This window comes from Rhinoderma darwinii, chromosome 2 (genome assembly GCF_050947455.1).
Source record: "Rhinoderma darwinii isolate aRhiDar2 chromosome 2, aRhiDar2.hap1, whole genome shotgun sequence".
Lineage (NCBI taxonomy): Eukaryota > Metazoa > Chordata > Amphibia > Anura > Rhinodermatidae > Rhinoderma > Rhinoderma darwinii.
Window position 1 is genome coordinate 399,148,460 of NC_134688.1, and position 20,604 is coordinate 399,169,063.

General features: G+C 43.8%; 1 protein-coding gene across 1 annotated transcript; it reads right to left on the reverse strand.

The window, feature by feature from the left end:
- Positions 1-375: 375 nt before the first annotated feature.
- Positions 376-16,029, reverse strand: EIF1AX (eukaryotic translation initiation factor 1A X-linked). Its single transcript, XM_075854038.1, has 7 exons — positions 15,824-16,029; positions 6,410-6,493; positions 5,294-5,397; positions 4,589-4,639; positions 4,155-4,236; positions 3,977-4,068; positions 376-1,941 (listed from the first exon to the last, which is right to left on the reverse strand). Exons 1-7 carry the CDS (start codon positions 15,837-15,839, stop codon positions 1,936-1,938), a joined length of 435 nt encoding a protein of 144 aa, XP_075710153.1. The 5' UTR covers positions 15,840-16,029; the 3' UTR covers positions 376-1,935.
- Positions 16,030-20,604: the final 4,575 nt, after the last annotated feature.

Below are 20,604 nucleotides of genomic sequence, written 5' to 3' on the forward strand. Positions count from 1 at the left end.
AAAAGGTCATCTCACAAGGACAAGCCCTATGCACATGTCTTATTAGGGCTTATGGATGCTCTAAATAGGGCTAGAGCAGCTAACAAAGGGCATCTACTCTGGCTCACCCAACCTTTGCATTACATGGTTGGCCATTCATTTAAATGTGTATGTAATAGTGCATCATGTATGGCCAGCTGCAGCTTTCCAGGCAAGATCAGCTAATCGCCAGTAGTTCCTGAAGCTAAATCCATTGCGATCATCCGATCAATAGGCCAGTAATAAAATTGTCAATTATGTCAGATGATGTAATTGTGAACATTCCTGTATACATATGCTTGTACACCTTAATCCACAAACATTACATATGAAAAGAAAACGTGAATGCAAAATTACTCAGATCTACTCAAAAATCTTTATTATGTTTTTGGATGTTTTTTCCCCATTCATATGTTGCAAGGCATCTTTCCAAAAAATTTTGGGTAAATCAAGCGAGGTGAGGAAACATTGGATTAGGCCCTTTAAAGTCTCATATTTCAATCTGTACACAATTCAATTCACATACTATACAATGTAATGCAGCCCAAGGTGAGCTTGCACACCAAAGAGGCCAGAGGAATCATGGGAAGGATACTAGACCCAATTGTATCCCGTTCTTACTAGTCTGTACAACAAACATGGGGCTCAATTAAATCCTGTGACTATTACTAAACATGGTGAACCAAATGAGATAATTTGTATGTTCTAGTGTTAAATACAATCATTTTCTTTATCAAGTAACATGGTGGAAACACTGAACTAGATAGTTTAGTAGACAAAATATATCCAGAAAACGGTTAAAGATGCAATAAAAAAATTCCATCAACGTTGAAGTGTGTGAAAAATGTTAAAGCATAACTGGGCACACAACTGCAAGGATCATCCTCAACACAAACAGATTATTAAAAAAGAGGCTGTGCAGCACCTCTGCTCTGCCGATTTGAGATCAGGTGGAGCGACGCTGCTGCACACCAGGGGGACAGTTGCCGTGAAACGTGTCCTTTTCTGATAGGACAGAAACCCGATTCCTGCCGGTCACCAGATGCCAACCTTGGCCGGCCCGGTGTGCAGCAGCTTCTCTACATGCCTGATGTCAGATCGGGAAATAGAGAGGCGCTGCACAACCCCTTTAGGCAACCCTTTTCCTTTTGGTGTGTAAGCCATCTAAGGCATCGTAAAATCACTTTCTGTATAGTAAAAAATATTTATATAGCTCTTAAAAACACAAGAGAAACATATGGTTAGGCATTTATTTGCGGGCAAAATAATACAAATTTGGTATTTAATAAAAGAAAAAAAAAAAGAAAAAATAAATGCAGAGGGATATTTAGTAGGTAGGCCTCTTCTAGTATTTCACCAATGCAGTTACTGTACAGTGGCATTATTCGTTTCACACAACAGTTTAAAACAAATGCAAAGAAGAGCCCTGAAGCTGATAAACCAAAGGAGTTTGCTCTTCAGAAGGTGTATAAAATTCGTCACATGGTAAAAACATGAGAAGCGTGACGGGTCACCACCTGGATTGTTGCCTGTAACACCATTGCCAAAATAATAAAATGAAGGCGTCCAGCGGAGAGACTGCGCATCCCACCTAAACTAACTTGTGGATATCATTCAATCAAGTAACCATGATAAATTGCAAGAAAAAAATTGTTGTTTTTTTAAAAAAATGATAAACACAACTCAAAAGCTGTAAATGATCATCTTTATGGGCAAGGGACATTTTCCTGTTCAGGTGTTCCAGAAAATCCAGCATTGTTGACCGCTAATGAAACAATATAAATACTTTAAAACCGAAAATAAATTTTATCGGAGCCAAGGCATAGCATCATCTCAACAGGAGGACTTCACTCAAATCAAAAACATCAAAACTAGAACAAATCTGCAGCAATTGGAATGGAAAGGACGTCCTCCGGTTTAGATCTGCAAAACCAAGGAAAATGGAGATTACTTCAATTAATCCAATGTAAAACATATCAAATTCAAATCATTTCTATAAAACACTAGTAAGGTTACGGCATATCCCTAGGATAGGCAATGATGTGATTGGTGGGGATCTAACCTCTGGGCCCCACCACTGATCCAGAGAACAAAGGGACCAAGGTCAGCTTATTCATGCACAGGGTGCTCCAGTCTACGATCTACAACACAGCGCTGTTCAAGTAAACGAGGCTTTGTTCTGGTTTCCTACACATAGGGTCAGAGTGGAGGGTGGGAACGCCACTCTGCACAGAATTTGAAGAAGCCACGGGTCTCAAATATACAAAATTTCTTATGCGCCAACCTTTCCCCCTTGGAATATTACTGGCGATAACACATGATCACACAGTGCAGTAATTGTGGCATATACCATCACCACTGAAATCGGGGCTTCAGTTGAACAGACAAGTCACACTTGACAGCCTGGATGCGAGGGATACACTACTCAACAACCTATGTCTTGTCAAGTGGGTTGTCAGGAAGCACATCCCAAGCAACCAGTCAGTCTTAGATTACTCAAGTCTTCCTACCAAGGCAGAGAGGAATGGGGTACAAATTTAACGTGCAACTAGTCTAGATTTGCCTGTGGGCAATGTTTGCAGGGAGCCATGTGATGGCATGCAATGTTATATCGGTGTTCTCCTTTGGAGCTTATAGGTCTACAGGCAAACAGATAGTGTTAGAGAGAATGGAACAGCATAGGTTATCTTATAAATAGAACCCCATTAAAAAGTCCTGACCTATTTAACCCCTTAATGACCGCCGATTAGCCTTTTCACGGCGGTCATTAATGGGCTTTATTCTACAGCGCCGCTATTCCACGGCGCTGCATTAGAATAAAGTAAACAGAGCAGGGAGCTGTCAAATCTCCCTGCTCTCAGCTGCTAGTGGCAGCTGAGGGCTGGGGGCGTCCCTGCTCTGCCGGGTGAGATCGATATAAGTATCGATCTCACCCGTTTAACCCTTCAGATGCGGTGCACAATAGCGTGCACCGCATCTGAGTGGTTTTGGAGAGAGGGAGGGAGCTCCCCATATCCAACTGACACCCGGCGATATGATCGCCGAGTGTCTGTGATGGCAGCCGGGGGCCTAATAAAGGCCCCCAGGTCTGCCTGTAATGAATGCCTGCTAGATCATGCCGGAGGCATGACCTAGCAGATGCCTGTCCGTTTTAAACGGCCAGGCAGTAATACACTGCAATACAAAAGTATTGCAGTGTATTATAAATGCGATCGGATGATCGCATATGAAAGTCTCCTAGTGGGACAAGTAAAAAAAAAAAAAAAAAAAAGTTGAATGAAGTTAATTAAAAAAAATTAAAAACCCACTTTTCCCCTTACAAACTGCTTTATTATTAAAAAAACACGATAAAGCAAAAAGGTTACGCATATTTGGTATCGCCGCGTCCGTAACGACCCCGACTATAAAGCTGTTACATTTAACCCGCACAGTGAACGCCGTAAAAAATAATAAAAAACAATGGAAAAATTGCTGTTTTCTGTTAAACCTGACTTAAAAAAAAATGTGATAAAAAGTGATCAAAAAGTCGCATCTACTCTCCGATAATAAAAACTACACGTCGTCCCGCAAAAAACAAGCCCTCATACAACTGCATCGGCGGAACAATAAAATAGTTATAGCTCTTCGAATGTGACGATGGAAAAACTTAAAAAATGGCTTGGTCATTAGGGCCAAGAATGCAAGCAGGGGGAAGGGGTTAAACATCCTTTAGGCTGGAAAAAAAAAACAAGAAAAACACCATAACACCATGTTGTATTTTAAAATACAAAATAAAACTGCCAATTTTACAACAAGTTTATTTAACCATTTCACTGCCATGAGAAAGAGGCTCATTTAGTTTTCTGCCCTCCAAAAGCTTTGAGTCCAGTCACCCAGCAGTGAACACAATTTAACAATTTTAGACTTAACCCAAGTCAGCAGTTATTCACCATACATTAGAATATAATAAGACACTTACATCATCAATATCTTCATCATCATCTCCAATGTCATCAAATTGGATTTCATCATCATCACCAGGGCCAAATGTGTCCGTTTCATTAATTTTAGCTAAAATTAAACAAACAAATATCTTAGAACTGCAATCCAGAAAGTAAGCACATTGCACGAGGCACAAGCACTGCAGCTCTCTTTACCATGTTCTGGAAGTTCACCATACGCCTTTAGACTTCTGGCTTCATCTGCATTATACTTTAGGATAACATCTGCTTTGTTGTCCTGGAAAGAGAGATATTAGCCTATTAATGTCCACAATTGAAAACTATTTATATATATATATATATATATATATATATATATAGCAGAGGTGTAAATTGCCAATACCCCCAAAATCATTTAGGCAGAAAGACCAACACCACCATGGTTTGGATCTCTTTCTCTATGTATTATACCTCCGCAGAGCGTATTTAAACCTTGTAGGTACTTGGCAACAAGTACTGATATTGGTTTTGGATTTATGAGGCTATGGTACTATTTCTGGTATTTGAAGTACCAGGTCAGGCATTTAGCTAATTTTACATTTATGTTACAAATTGGACATATAAAAAAGGGATAGGAAAAAAATACATACTTGATAGTCTCGTAAGCCAACCAATATAATGTCGGATGTGTTTATCCACACCTGATAGGAAAAAAATAAAAAAAATAAAAAATGTTGACGTTAAAAAGTAGCAGTAAGAAAAGCACTTGAGAAACACGGACACCCTTTTAAAATGTGTACTAAAAACATACCACCATCTTTCAGCTTTAACCTAATTTCTGCCCTCACATACATGGAGTTCCACTGTTGCTTGGCAGTTTAGGATTGTTCTGGGGAATTAGAGGAGTTGTTTTACAAAGACAACCAGTTTTTAACTAGGAGGTGGCTGGCACTGCGGGTCCGGCTACTCTAACACCAGGCTGACTGTCTCCGTGAATAGCACTAGATACAGCTGCTCTGTATGTAGAATACAGAGCAGCTGTATCTAAAAAAGTAAAAATAATTTTTAAAATGTATTTACGTTTATTAACACACTAATACACATTTTTATTAACTAAAAAAACAAAAACAAACATTTACATAGCTTTTACGGCTTTTTTGGGGGGGTTTTGACAGGAAAAGAAAGTCTTCAGACACAATATTACAGCGCTATTCTCTCCTAGTAGCAATGATGTGTGTATGGACCAGCATACATGGCATACGGAGCCACAGGCACTCCGTGCGCCTTCGTACAGCTTTTATGCACACGAGGCCTTATGGCAACAAATATTTTTCATTTTGTACGGTAATGCTTACCTTTTTTCGCAGTTTTCCTCTAATGTGACATAACCTCTTAACACCATCAAAACACATAGCTTCCAGTCTGCCGTTCCCCAACATCTTTATCACCTGTGCATACTCTATAAGACAATAATCACATTTAATAAACGCTTAAAATTAGGAATAGATGTAAGGAGACAAAGCGAGGTCCCCAAATAATATGTGGGGGCTCCGTTAAGACGGTTCAAATGGCTTCCGTTTGTCTCCGTTTTGCAAGGGTTCCGTCGTTTTGACGGAATCAATAGCGTAGTCTACTATGATATGGATTTCGTCAAAATGACGGAACCCTTGTACAAATGAGACAAACGGAAGCCATTGGCACCGGTTCGGTCACCATTGAAATCAATGGCTATGGATACCGAAACATATGGTTTCCATTTGTTTCAGTCAGGGTCCCGTTCTGACGGAAAGCTCCAACGGAACATCAGAACGGGACTCTAAGACTTCGTTCACATCTGCATCAGAGACACAAACTTGTACGAAACAGGCAGCGGGAACAGGGGATTATCTAAATACACGCTTGATAGTTCCAAGGCCTATCAACACTTGTTAGATAACCATGTTAAATCTATCCTTGGTTAGAGGTGTCTGATAAACTAAAATACTGAGACGTTGAAACTTGACATGTTTCCAAAGTAAACTAGGACTAGAAATTAATAAAGGTAGATCATAAAGCAAAACCATTAACATTTGCAGTAATACAATTTTCTAAATTAACATTTATAGTTTTGCTTTACACCTTTGGGCTATATTCACACGTTTCGATTCTGCACCTAAATCTTGACAATCTTCCAGCAATGCATAAAAATGGGATATTTAAAGCCACATTCACATGCTCCAGGAAAAAAAAAAAATATAAAAAAAATAAATCTGGGTAGCATTAGCTTTATTAAATTACATGTCAATCTGTGGCACAAATGATAAGTCTCAGCTGTGGATTATATTTGAAATTCACGGCGGATTTGTCTAGTGTAAATTCTCACCGTGTTAACATCACAGTCCAGTTCAGCAGACCAAAGTGGTTAGTGCCCTCTACAGAAAGCTACATTTAAAAATGGACAGACAAAATGAGTTCTCTGTAGAATGTCTTACCTTGCCCATCCTCTTTAAATACAAGCTCTCGCTTTTCAGACTCATTTTCATTCTTACCACGTCTTCTATTCTTTCCTCCCTTACCTAAAGCGAGAAAAAAAAAAAAAAAAAGTTATTTCCACGTAACGTAGGTTCTTATTTATGCACAGCGGCCTATAGTTAGGACTTAGGCCCCATGCACATGGGCCCCATGCAATTCCCCCAAAAATCCACGGGAGAATTGCGGCCCCATTCATTTCTATGGGCCCATGCACATGACCTTGGTTTCCACGGTCCGTGTATGGCCCAGGAGCCTGGACCACAGAAAGAACGGACAGGTCTTATTACGGCCGTGTTTTGCGTCCAGGCTCAGAGAAAATAATGGACGCGGCCATGTGCACGGCTCAAGGGTGACACTCCGCGGCCGGCCCACCTGAAAACAAGACTGTGCACATGGCTACGGTCGTGTGCATGAGGCCTTATTCAGACGAACTTAAAAAACGTCTGTCACACGGACGCATGTATTTCATTATAAGGCCTAAGACATGGACAAAACGGTTATGTAGATAAAGAAAATGGCAAGTGGATGATGTAACAAACCTTAGTCGATAAGGGGGGGAAAAAAAAAAAAAAGTCAAGCCACTGTGTTCCCTTCACAAAGATCTTAGGGCTCATGCACATGGCCATATTACGGCTCAATTTCGCATGGATCCGTAATAGGGCTACCTTAGACGTCGACTGGGCGTCTACTAGACCTCTGATTTGACGCTTTGCATACAAATGTAAAAAAGACAAAACCATAGCATGCACCATCGGACGGCTCCCATAGAAGTCAATGGATCCGTTTTTACCGCCCGTTTTTCAGGAATCAATCCTTGTAACTGGCAGTAAAAACTGATCCTGACCGAGGACTCCCCCCGCACACAGCGCTACTTTGAGCGTTGAGCCCGGGGAAGTCCCTGACATTGCTGTCCATATATGGACAGTGAAGTTGGGGCTTTCAACTATGGAGTCCCCGGACCACAGAAAAGCAAGATCTCTGGCTGGGGACTCCTTTATTAGGAAAGTCGTTGACAATAGTACTCACTGCCTGTAGATAGCAACCCCCCCTCTGAGAAGAGCGCCACTGTAGCTCCCTGTGGGAGCAGACTGGCCACTAGGGATTCCCCTCCTGGAGAAGCTCCCGGCATCACTAACCATATATGGACAGTGACATCAAGGGTTAACTCTTGGAGTGAAATCCCCGGCCAGAGGGCTGCTGGCGGCAGGTGATTCTGCTCTTTGATGTCAGAGGCTCTGTCTGTCTATATATGGACAGAGACGTCAGGTGCTCAGTCTATGAGCGGAATCCCTTGGCCAGAAGGATTCGGATCCAAAAGGGAGTTAAAGTGGCGATATCTACAGGGGAGGGGGTGTGCATGCCATCTACATGAGCACTGTGGCACTATGGGACTACATAGGCACTATCTATAGTGGACACGGTGGCACTAACTACATAGGCACTTTCGTGTTTTCAAGGGGTTGGGACAAAAAAACCTGAGAAAGGAAATCCATTTTTTTAACGGCCATGAAAAACTAAAATGGCAAAAGGATGACAAGCTGCCATTAAAAACAGACACAGACAGACTGGAAATGGATGAAAATTTGGACACATACTGATGCAAAACGGCCATGAAAAACTGACCGTTGATCAGTTTTTAATGGCCATTTTTTTTTTCCACTGTCGTGTGAATGTAGCCTTACAATATATATTTTAGTGTACTTTGTATCTATATATAAAAATTATGGGTGATTCACCATGCTGATATTTTACACCATACCTATGTTTACCATACAATGTTTTTTCAGAGCATATGACTAGGCTGTCCTCTTTTTAGTGTGTCCGATGAATGAATGAAAAAAATAAATAAAAATGAATGTAGTCAGAGTGGGGCTACGGCTGTGTAAAAGGCATTGCCCCGCTCCTGACAAGTGTGCACGAGCAGTCAGCATGAGGTGATGCGGCCAGCGCTGCAGTAATGAGGGCCAGCACTGAAGACAGAACATGGCGGGTGCACTGCAAAACACACCCATGTTCTGTCTTCAGTGCCTGCGCCGCCGCTCATTAGTGCAGCGCCGGCCGCATCACATCATACTGAACACACACACGGCAATGGCTGTATTACACAGCCACGGCCCCGCTCTAACAGCGGAGATCAGAGAAACCAATGATCTCCGCCGCTATTCCCTTGAATGCTGCGATCAAAGCAGACCACAGCATTCAAGGGGAAATTGAGAAGGGGGAATGCCTTTTAGTTCGCGTCACAGGAAATCGAGACGCGATCAAGAGACATACCATATATGGGCAGACAGCCCAGGGTCCATTGAAGACATCTCCCTGCCAACATAGTGCCTTGAAGCCTCTGACGGCACATCTCCACGCCCCAGGTGCCTCACTGTACCCGACGGTGCACCTCTAGCCAACAGGATTGTCCCCACTCACCATGTGACTCGCTGTCACTAGCAGCACCTCCCCACCACAGAGTTTTTTGTTTTAGTTTAACAAAAACAAAACCGGCCGTAGGGTTGGAAAAAAATAAAAAATAAATCACCCAGCCCTACTTGGGTATGTCCCAACAACTGCCTGTGTACCATCAATACACAGGCTAATGTACTGGCATATAGATATATGCCATTACATTAAAGTTTAAAAGAAAAATTTAAAAACTAAAATAAAAAAAAAAGTCTCCGTACATAACACACACATCGTCGCAACCGTAATAACAAATTTATAGCGTCATTTATAAGGTTTACGCTATTAAAAAATAAACTAAAAATGGCTCACTTATTAAATGTGAGACACATGGTATGAATTTTGAACCTCCATGTGCCTCAAATTAATACTAATTACCCCCATCATGTATCTCATGAATTAACCCAATGTTGTCCATTATTACTGAGGAAATTGATGGGGTTAATTACTATTAATGTGAGGCACATAGAGGTTCAAAATTCATCACACCACGCGCGTCATAAGAAAATGGAAGAACTTTTTTTGTAGATTATCGTTGGGAAAATCTAGTTTCGGTATGGAGTATCGCAATACTACACAAAGTATCGTGTGTGCGTAATTATATATATATATAAAATAGAAAAATAATGTGGTTGCATAAATATGCACACCGGTCTCATGCACACGACCGTGCCCGTAATCACAGCCTGCGATTGCGAGCATGGCCAGCCGCCGACGCCCGCATTCTTGTGCCGTGCTCCCATACAAAGTATGGGAGCACGGCCTGCAAAATCCGAAAAGTAGGACATGCTCCATATTTCCCGGCACGGTTCTACAGCACAGACACCTTTCCATAGCGCTACGGAAAGGTGTCCAGCCAATAGAACCGGGCAGGTCCGTAATTGCGGACCATATTGCAGTCCGCAATTACGGAGTTTTTTTTTTTACGGTCGTGTGCATGGGGCCTTAAACTAATACTTTGTTGAATTACCCTTTGACTTTATGAAAGCTTTCAGTCTTTTTGGGTAGAAGTCTATCAGCATGGCACATCTTGACTTGGCAATTGTTGCCCACTCTTCCTTCCAAAAGCGCTCCAAATCCGTCAGATTGTGAGGCCATCTCCTGTGTACAGCTCTCTTCAGGTCACCCCACAGATTTTCAATGGGATTCAGGTCTGGACTCTGGCTGGGCCATTCCAAAACTTTGATCTTCTGGTGAAGCCATTCATTTGTTGATTTGGAGGTTCTGCTTTGGGTTGTTGTACTGAAATTCTACTGAAGTTCCTCTTTATCTTCAGCTTTTTAGCAGAGGCTACAGGTTTTGAGCCAATATTGACAGATATTTGGAACTGTACATAATTCCCTTCATTTTGACTAAAGCCCCAGTTCCAGCTGCAGAAAAACAGCCTCAAAGCAGAATGCTGCTTCCACCATGCTTCACTGTGGGTATGGTGTTCTTTTGGTGATCTGCAGTGTTGGCTTTGCGACAAAAATACCTTTTGGAATTTTGGCCAAAAAGTTCAACCTTGGTCTCATCAGACCATAACACGTTTTCCCACGTGCTTTTGGCAGACTTGATGTAGGTCTTTGCAAAACATAGCTGGGCTTGGATGTTTCTCTTTGCTAGAAAAGGCTTCCAACTTGCTACCCTACCCCACAGTCCAGACAAATGAAAAATACGGGAGATTGTTGTCACATGCACTACACAACCAGTACCTGCCAAAAAGACCTGTAGCTCCTTTAATGTTGTTGTAGGTCTCTTGGTAGCCTCCCGGACCAGTTTTAATCAAGTTTTGAGGGACCCCCAGTTCTTAGTAATGTCACTGTTGTGCCAAATATAATTAAATTCTTAATGACCGTCTTCACTGTGTTCCATGGTATATCGAATGCCTTAGAAATTCTTTGGTACCCTTCTCCTGACTGATGCCTTTCAAATATCAGATCCCTTTGATGTGTTGTAAGCGCTTTACGAACCATGGCTTTTGCTGTTACATGCAACAAAGAAAATGTCAGGAAAACCCTAATAGAACAGCTGAACTTTATATGGTGTTACTCAGAATCACTTTAAAAAACGGCAGCTGTGTACGGACTATTTAACAGGAGTTTAAATGCGATTGGCTAATTCTGAACACAACCACATCCAAAATTAAAAGAGGGTGTTCACACTTATGCAACCACATTATTGTAGTTTTGTTATTTTTATAGTTTTCCCCTCTAAGGCTCTGTTCACATCTGAGTTGGGGTCCCGTTCTGATGGAGCTTTCCGTCAGAACGGGAAACCTGAAGAGAGACAGACGGAAACCAGAGGTTGATTTCAATGGTGACTGATACGGTGTCCATGGTTTCCGTTTGTCTCTGTTATGCACTGGACCAGTCGTTTTGCCGGAATCAATAGCGTAGTTTGGTCAGGGTCCCGTTCGGACGGAAAGCTCAGACAGAACGGGACCCCAACGCAGATGTGAACAAAGCCTAAATTATTTGTTTGGTTTTCAATGGAATTGCACAGATTATGAGTCACATTGCTGTTTCGATACCGTGTACCTTCAAACGGTTCAGTTTGATACGAAGCTGTGGGGCCACACAGCTAAGTATAGTAACACATGAATGTTGTTGGAGTAGGGCTGCGGCTCTGTAATACAGCCATTGCCCGGCTCCTGAGTCCTGACAAGGGTGCGCGCGCGGTGAGCATGATGTGATGCGACCAGCACTGCACTAATGAGCGCCAGTGCTAAAGACAGAACATGGGCGTGTTTTGCAGTGTGCTCTCCATGTTCTGTCTTCAGTGCCTGTATAACTCATTAATGCAGAACCAGCCGCATCCTCATACTGATCGCGAGCACACACTTGTTAGGGTAAGTTCACACACACTAATTACGGACGTAATTCGGGCGGTTTTGCCCCGAATTACGTCCGAAAAATGCGGCTTGAAAGCGTTGACAAACATCTGCCCATTGGAAGCAATGGGCTGACGTTTGTCTGTTCACACGAGGCGTATATTTACGCGCCGCTGTCAAATGACGGCGCGTAAATGGACGCACGCGTCAAAGAAGTGACCTGTCACTTCTTGGGGCGTAATTGGAGCCGTTATTCATTGACTCCAATGAAAAGCAGCGCCAATTACGTCCGTAATGGACGCGGCGTTCAAGCGCCTGCACATGCCGTTACGGCTGAAATTACGGGGATGTTTTCTCCTGAAAACATCCCCGTAATTTCAGCCGTTACATATGCTGTCGTGTGAACATACCCTTAGGAGTAGGGCAATGGCTGTATTACACAGCCGCAGCCCCGCTCTGACTATATTCATTTTTTTTTTCATTCTTTGGGACACACTAAAAAGAGGACAGCCTAGTCATATGCGCTGAAAAAGCATTGTATGGGAAACATAGGTATGGTGTAAAATATCTCAGCCGCTATTCCCTTGAATGCTGTGATCATAGTGGACCGCAGGATTCAAGGAGAAAAGGAGTAGGGAGATGCCCTTTGGATTGTGTCACAGGGAATCCCTGTGATGCGATCAAGGGGACGTACCATATATGGGCAGACAGTCGAGGGTCCATTGAAGGAACCCAGGGCTGTCTGACCATATTTCCTGTTAGGGCATACTTAGGTATGTCCTAACAACTGCCTGTGTACTATCAGTACACAGGCTAATGTGCTGGCATATAGATGTATGCCAGTACATTAAAGTTTTAAAAAATAAATAACAATTATGTAATCTTAAATAAAATAAAAATAAGTCTCAAAACATACGCATTCGGTATCGTCGCGACCGTAACAAATTTATAGCGTCATTTATGAGGTTTACGCGGTTATAAAATAAAAAAGGCTTTCTTTCACTTATTAATGTGAGACACGAGGTATTATGAATTTTGAACCTCCAAAGTGGACAAAACAATACGATATTATCCAAAACACCTGAATAATGCAAGTAAAGCGGAAGGAGAACCAAGTAACATATGGGAAGAGATGAAAAGAAGCACAGAGGGAAACCACGGGTCAATTTCAGCCACTATTGTGATGTACTCTGGAAAATGCTGAACGAACAACAACCTTATCAATCTGGTCTGTGGCGGCTTCATGTCAGCAGTCTTACTGGCTGGCCTACTGCCCTGTAAAGAGACCTTGGTTGAAGCTGAGCAACCATTGGCCCTGCTGAGCATGCCCTGCATATAAAGCTTGTGCACACAGGCACTTGTATACATCCAGTTTGGAGGAATCTTGGCCGCAGTATTGAAGCAGTGCTTCTCACACGGAGGAGGGTGTCACTGATGAGACACCCCCAGTTCCTGGTGAGGTGCAGCTGGGGAGAGAACGTATTGACAAGTGATCCTATGCTGCTCAGGCCTTTCTGCATCAATTTTAGCAACAGACTCCAATTGTGCTTACTTTAAAGTTCTCCTCGGCTCAGGAGACACATTTTCAGCTAAATTTAATTTCTTTCTACAAATATTGGCATGAATTACGACCAATGGTGAGGCTCAGGCATCACCATGTTCTTGATGGTGAGGCCCAAGTAGAAAGATTGAGTAGCAGTGTATTCAACTATTTATTTACGGTCACTAGCCAAATGAGATTCACGGCAAGCAAGATGAATCTGAACAGACAAGGAAATTGAAGTGCATCTCCAGCTGTATTAGTAGAGGGGCCTCCAATAATAATAAATAGGAAACTAAAATCTACTGTTTCAACCTGGAGTCCCGAATTCTGTTCAACCAAAGATAAATGTAAACTTTACTAGGGGAAACCCTCTGCTGTAATTCTGAATATGGACCTACAGAATTCAATGGAATCAAAATACAAGAGGATTGTCCCCTTGCTAGCTGCAGGGATTTTTTTGTTTTTAAGGCCCTGTTCACATCTGCGTTGGAGGCTTCGTTATGGACCTCTGTTGCAGATTCCAGTGAAAATACTGGAAACAATAGCGCAGCATGCTGCGTTATTGTGTCCAGTAAATCCACAGACACCCTGACAGAACACATTGAAGTTAATGGGTCCCGGTGAACAATGGTTCTCGCAGTTGATCAACGCCGCCTGCACTTCCGTAATTTTTGTCGTTTTGCTCCTCTGACAGAGCAGAACAGCAGAATTCCAAACGCAGATGTTAAAAGGGCCTAACAATTGAAGACGAGGATATTCAGAGCTCAAAACCCTGAATTACAGAACAAAATATCCTTACTAAATAGCTCCACACACAAACTAAATATTCTAAATAAATATTTACAAAAAGAGTCTGGAATTCGGTAAAAGATTTTCACACCTCATCCTGATTCTACCTCTGAAAAGAGATCAAACTCTGCCGGGCTCTGTACCGACACTACGCTAAAAGAACCCATGTCAACCAACCAGGGGGCTGCTTTTATTTCACTGCCCACCAAAGAGAATTCCTGTGTCATGCACCGCAACAGTACTAGAAAATTTGTCAAGGGCCTCAAGTGAAAAGCAATATTTTCCTGATGCGGTCGTTCAGGTCCATTGCCCCTATGCATTTTCTTGAGGAATAGTGAACTAAACACTACAATTTTAGCGCTCACTAACGAGATATATATATATATATACACACACACACACACACACACACACCTATCACATTTATAATTTGTAGGCCATGCAGAGTTCAGAAGCTGCAGGACTTCCTTTACGGCAGATCAGGCGAAAGTACAAAAAATGTTAAAAATAAAATTTTAATGTCATCGACACGTAGGAAGCTTTGATCGTTGGGGGTCCAGGTGCGGAGACCCCCATCATCGCCGAAACTAAGGTGCAGAAGCACTTGGCACCCTTGGCTGTGATCGGCATGCTCCTCATCAGTCTGAAGACAATCTCACCTAGAACTTCTATGAGCAATCCTCAGCACAACAAGGAGCACCGATTACAACCGAAGCTGTAGAGCACTCACTCAGCTGGGCGCTTCTGCAGCTTCGTTTCAGTGATCGTGGGGGTCTCAGCACTCAGACCCCCATTGATAAAAACTTCTAAAAAGTGACATACCAAAAGTTTCACACAAGTACAGATACTCTTTAATCTATCCATACTCTCTACTGTATCCTATCATGGTAGAACGATATATTGTGCAGATTGTATAGATTTGTGCTCCTGAATCGTATCTATATCAATATAGCTACTCATGAACATTGTAAAACTTAGCTCCTTCCCCTACATGCTGATTGGCTGACTGGCCTGTCATATGACCTCACATACAGAACAGTGAATGTGACAGGCTAAAGCACTCACAACCATCAGAATTTATTCAGACAGGGCCCTGGGACATCATTAGGCACATAAGAGTTTTTTTTTTACAGATTTACACAGAATCCTCATAGATGGGAGAAGAGTCAGAAATCACTTCTGTACAACACTGGTGACCAGAACGATGAACCTATGGAAAATAAAACACCACGCTACAAGATAACCAGTATAGATAGTGGCGGCGGGAGAGATGTAAAATACCAGGTCCAAAGTTGGTGTGTAAATACAAGCAGAACATATGCGCAGTATAAGAAATAAAAGGAAGCAACTTCAAGCATATCTCCTTTTCTCGTGCAGCTATTGTTCCCTGTGATCAGCCATTTCAGGATGGATTGTGACCTATTGTAGCGTTCTGGATTACTGACTGGTAAAACAACTGCCCCAGTGATCACTGTGGTATCTTATATATCTCCAATTACGAGTGTCGCAATTTTCTTATTTAATCAGTGTCAGTCGTATAGACGCCTCACACACATAGGTGCGATTATCGGAAGACAGGACAACCCCTACCCAGCCGTCATGGTAGCGAACAGGGATACGCGTATGTCGCACAATGGACGGAAACCGCAAAGCATTCTCTACCAGCCAGGTCTACTGAGCACCCTACCCTTTTTACTATAACCGCCAGACATCTACCCCCCTAACCGTACACTCCACGCCGCCACAGATCACCCAAAGCCCCGCTTTCCTAGGCCTCACCTTTATTTTTAGGCATGGTGTAGAGCACCGGCTGGTTCCTGTGTAGGAGAGTTCAAGGCTCGGAATGAGCGTTCGGTACAAATATAGAGGAGGCCGCTTTCTGGTGCTGTGGCGTTAACGTTACTCAGAACCGGCTACTGAGGGCTTTCTGCTCGGTCTCCCGCGTGCGTAAGGAACCGGCGTGCACAGCCGTAAAAAGAGAACGTGAGAACGTCAGCACGTCGGAAGGAGCGATAAAGAACAGCCTGACGTCAGCTGTTTCCAGCCAATAAGATAAGGTCTTTCTCGATTTTTTTTTTCTCAAGAGAACTTTATTTAAAGGATTAATTTTATACACTATAACAATTGGTAATGTAGCGAATCTGCATATGGGATCTTTGAGATGCTTTTTGAAACATCGTATTCTATAGTTCTGGACAACATATGCAGATGGAGTGATAAGTCTCAGCTTTCTTCTAGAATGGTCAATGCTAGAAAGCACATTTCTGTAGGAAGGACAAAGGCTTTATCTGAAGCGCCCGGGCCCTAATAGAAAATCTTAGTGCCAGGTCAACACGTTGCGGATTTACTGTGGATTTTCCGTCCAAAAATGTGAATGGAAAATCCACAACGGAATACAGTAGCAGCAAAGCAGATGTGATTTGAAGAAATCTCATCCACGTCCCGGAAATTAACCTGCGGTGCGTATTCTGCTGCGGAAAGTGCACTGTTTTTTTTTTTTTGTGGATTTTCGCTGCAGAATACATGCGGATCTGCAGCAAAATCCGCAAATCCAGATATGTTTAAATAAAAAAACAAAACGCTTTACTGAAAATTTAAACCACCCCACCCACTAATCCCCTCCCCTGGTGCTCCTGTGGCAAGGCTTCTCCACCCGTCTTTATACACCCAGCATCGCTAATGTCCGGTATAGAGAACAGCAAGGGACCAGGGAAGCGTTGCCACTGGAATGTCAGGGAATGTGAGTATAGTGGGTTTTTCTTAGGGCACGTCCACACGTGGCGGCATTACTGTGAAATTCTCCAGCGGCCGTTTTTTACAGTTTCAATACTTTTTTAGGCAAGTTAGTTCAGACGTTGCGGAAAACTCCGCTGTGGACCATAGGCTGCGGTGCGGAATTCTCCCTCCGCAGCATGCACTGTCTGTTGCGGAGAAGAAGGAATTTCACTGCGGATTTCAGCCTTTGCAATGCAAAAACTGACTTCAAGAAGTGGGTGTCATGAGAGAGGTTCCTTGTAGTGCACCAGTGTATGGGATTAAGCCATAAGGTTTGGAACATCATAAGGATGATGACATTCATAATGGGCAATGTCAGTGGCATTGCTTGATGTGCCCTATTTAAAGTCTATGGGAACCTTTGCACTAAAATTTTCATTAGTTTGGTGTTTTTTTGTGCTTCCTGAATGCAAAATTAAGCAACTTTTTAAATAGTCTTCATTAAAAATGTCCTACCATGTTGCTTCTGTAGTGTCTGTGTAACCTCTGTACATAGCTGGCTGTGCTGCTGATTCTAAGGCTGGGTTCACACGAGCATGTTACGTCCGTAATGGACGAAACTTATTTTGGCCGCAAGTCCCGGACCGAACACACTGCAGAGAGCCAGGCTCCTAGCATCATAGTTATGTACGACGCTAGGAGTCCCTGCCTTTCCGTGGAACTACTGTCCCGTACTGAAAACATGATTACGGACGTAACATGCTCGTGTGACCCCAGCCTAACATAGATGGGACAGCACACTGCTCCTGGCTGCTCTCTGTTCTCCTCCCTTCTCTCAGTGTTAGGGTATGTGCACACACACTAATTACGTCCGTAATTGACGGACGTATTTAGGCCGCAAGTACCGGACCGAACACAGTGCAGGGAGCCGGGCTCCTAGCATCATAGTTATGTACGATGCTAGGAGTCCCTGCCTCGCTGCAGGACAACTGTCCCGTACTGTAATCATGTTTTCAGTACGGGACAGAAGTTCCACGGAGAGGCGGGGACTCCTAGCATCGTACATAAGTATGATGCTAGGAGCCCGGCTCCCTGCACTGTGTTCGGTCCGGGACTTCCTGCCGAAAATACGTCCGTCAATTACGGACGTAATTAGTGTGTGTGCACATACGCTTAGAGATAGCAGCAGGGACGGAGAGGAGGTTGTACACAGTTGATCAGAGTATGGAGAGAGGGGAATGCGTCCAAGTGTTCAGGCAGGGCATATCACACAGGCTGTTAGTATTCATACCACCCAACCATCCCGATTCAACGGGACAGTCCCGGATTCCGGGCGGTGTCACGCTGTCCCGAGCAGCCAGTGGTATGTCCCGATTTCAACTGTATCTGCGTCCTCAGGACACAGATACAGTTGAATCCAACACTGAAGCAGGGAACTGTCAGCTCCCTGCTTCAGCACTCAACCTTGGAGTCCCGGGCTAGAGCAGCGCAAGCTCTCTGGCTGGTGACTCTGCCTTGGAAAAGTCCTTGACGTCATTGTCCATATATGTCAGTGGCTCCTCCAGGAGTGGAATCCCCGGCCACAGCGTTGCTGACGCCCTGGCCGAGGATTCCGAAATCTTAAACCTGCTAACATCACTGCCCATATATGGACAGTGACGTCAGGTGTTCCGCCTGGAGCCCAATCCCTGGCCAGAGCGTTGTCGACGCTCTGGCCGAGGATTCCGCGGCTAGAGGGAGCCCCTGACGTTACTGTCCATATATGGACAGTGACATCAGGGGCTCCTCCTGGAGCGGAATTCCCTGCCGCAGCGTGGTCGATTACTCTGGCTGGCGATTCCGCTCCAAAAGGGAGCCCCAATGGAGCTCTCTACAGGGGGTTAGCACTATCTACAGGCAGATTGGTGCTATCTTCAAGCGGTGTTTGGCACTATCTACATAGGCAATGTGGCACTATGTGGGCACTGCCACTTTATATGTGGTCACTGCCAATTTATATGGGCACTGTGGCACTATGTGGGCACTGGTGGTATGCCACTTTCTACAGTGGGAACTGTGGCATTATCTACAGGGGCATTGTGCCAGTATGGGGCATTATACTGTATAGGGCATCTGTGTGGGCATTATACTGTAAGGAGGCAGCTTAGGGAGTTTTATACTGTGTGTGGGCAGCTATTTGCCATTATACTGTGTGGGAGGCACTATGGGGTATTATACTGTGTGGGGGTACTATGGGGCATTCTACTGTGTGGCGGGCAGCTATAGTGGCATTATACTGTCTGGGGGTTCTATGGGGGCATTATACTGTGGGGAGGCACTTGGGGAGCATGATACTGTGTGGGCTGGACCGGGTGTGTATGAGCGGGGGTTGGGTGTGGTTATAGAGGCGTGGCGGTACTTGAAAGTTGGGAGGTATGTTGAAATCATGATAGGCAGGAAAGTAGAGAGGGAATCACACAGGCTCTTAGTGTTAGAGTGCAGATAGGGAGAAAAGCACACACAGCAATCTGCAGGGGGAGGAGGGAGAGATCACACAGGCTGTGTATCATTCACGGCAAACTCTGCATGGGGAGAGGATCATACTCCTCAGCATCAGTGACTGTCAGCACAAGGGAGAAAAGATCCCTTATAGTCTGTATAAGAAGAAAGCAGTACAGGGAAGAAGCTGTTCATATATATGTGAGCTAGAGAAGACAGCACAATCTTTACATCCAGCATGTACTACTAGCAGGGACACATCCACATGAGAAAGTCTGAAACCAGGAGCAGGTTGCAAACTGCATACCAAGGGGTCTTAAAATGAATAAAAGAATAAAGATTGCAGCCTGAAACTTAGTGCAACTTTTTTAACTCCAGGTTTCCACTAACATATATAAGGCCCAGTTAACATCACGTTTTTTTCCCTACTTTTAGCGTTTATGTTGGGAAAGCTCCCGATGTATATGCTAAATGTGTCGATAGGGCTCAATTAGCTTGACAGAGGCCAAAAGAGTGTCCTTTTGGCCTCCGTCTGAATGGCAAGTGTCAGTATACCGCCAAAAAAAAAAAAGTATGGAATAGTAGACTATGCTATTCCATACCACTGTTTCAAGTAAAATAAGTGTATGTTTGTAGGATGCCAAAATACACTATGGGTGAAAAATGCCATTGTATGGCATTCGCCAGAGGCCTCCGTTAAGCGTATGTGCCTGGAGGCTCGAGTGACGTAACTGTCCAATTATGTTTCCCGAGAGCCCCTCTTCCCACTCATCAGTGCAGTGCTAAAGGACACAGTGCGCCATGTTGTGGAACTTGTGAGGAGTCGGGTGGATAAGGTGACTTTGGTGGCTTTCATAATGCTGTTGGACTATCTTGCTCTAGTGCCGGTTCCTCCCAGTCCAAGTCTGTGCTCTGTCCAGGGACTGTAGCTGCTTTTTATCCACCACCGGGGAAGCTCCAGTGATGTAACTGGAGCTTCCCCGACGATAAATAGCAGCGAGATGTCCTCTTCAGAGTTTTCCGGGATATGGGCTGGTGGGTCCTTTGCAAGGCATGAGCTTATGTGATGACGTCGTAGAATTGGTAACATCATAGGGGTACTGACAGTCTAATGGGCAATGTCAGTGAAATTGCCTGTCTTGTCCCCTTTAAAGTCCCAGAAATTATTTTTTACGTTACAGATAAGGGGATGATGGGCATCAATGTGCTGGCACCACTGCTTCCAGTCGACTGTGGTAGAGGGGCAGGGATGGCCCAAGCCAGAGATCTGATGCGTCCCCTTTAATGCTATATAACCGAAAATGACCCTGGGGATACATGTAAAGAAGGCCAGTGTCACTGACATCATCGAAGGCGTTGTCATGGAC

Coding starts and splice junctions, on each gene's coding strand:
- EIF1AX (XM_075854038.1), bottom strand. Junction 5,398..6,409: donor ATTTAAAGAGGATGGGCAAG/GTAAGACATTCT, acceptor ATTGTCTTATAG/AGTATGCACAGGTGATAAAG. Junction 4,069..4,154: donor TGGTGAACTTCCAGAACATG/GTAAAGAGAGCT, acceptor GTTTAATTTTAG/CTAAAATTAATGAAACGGAC.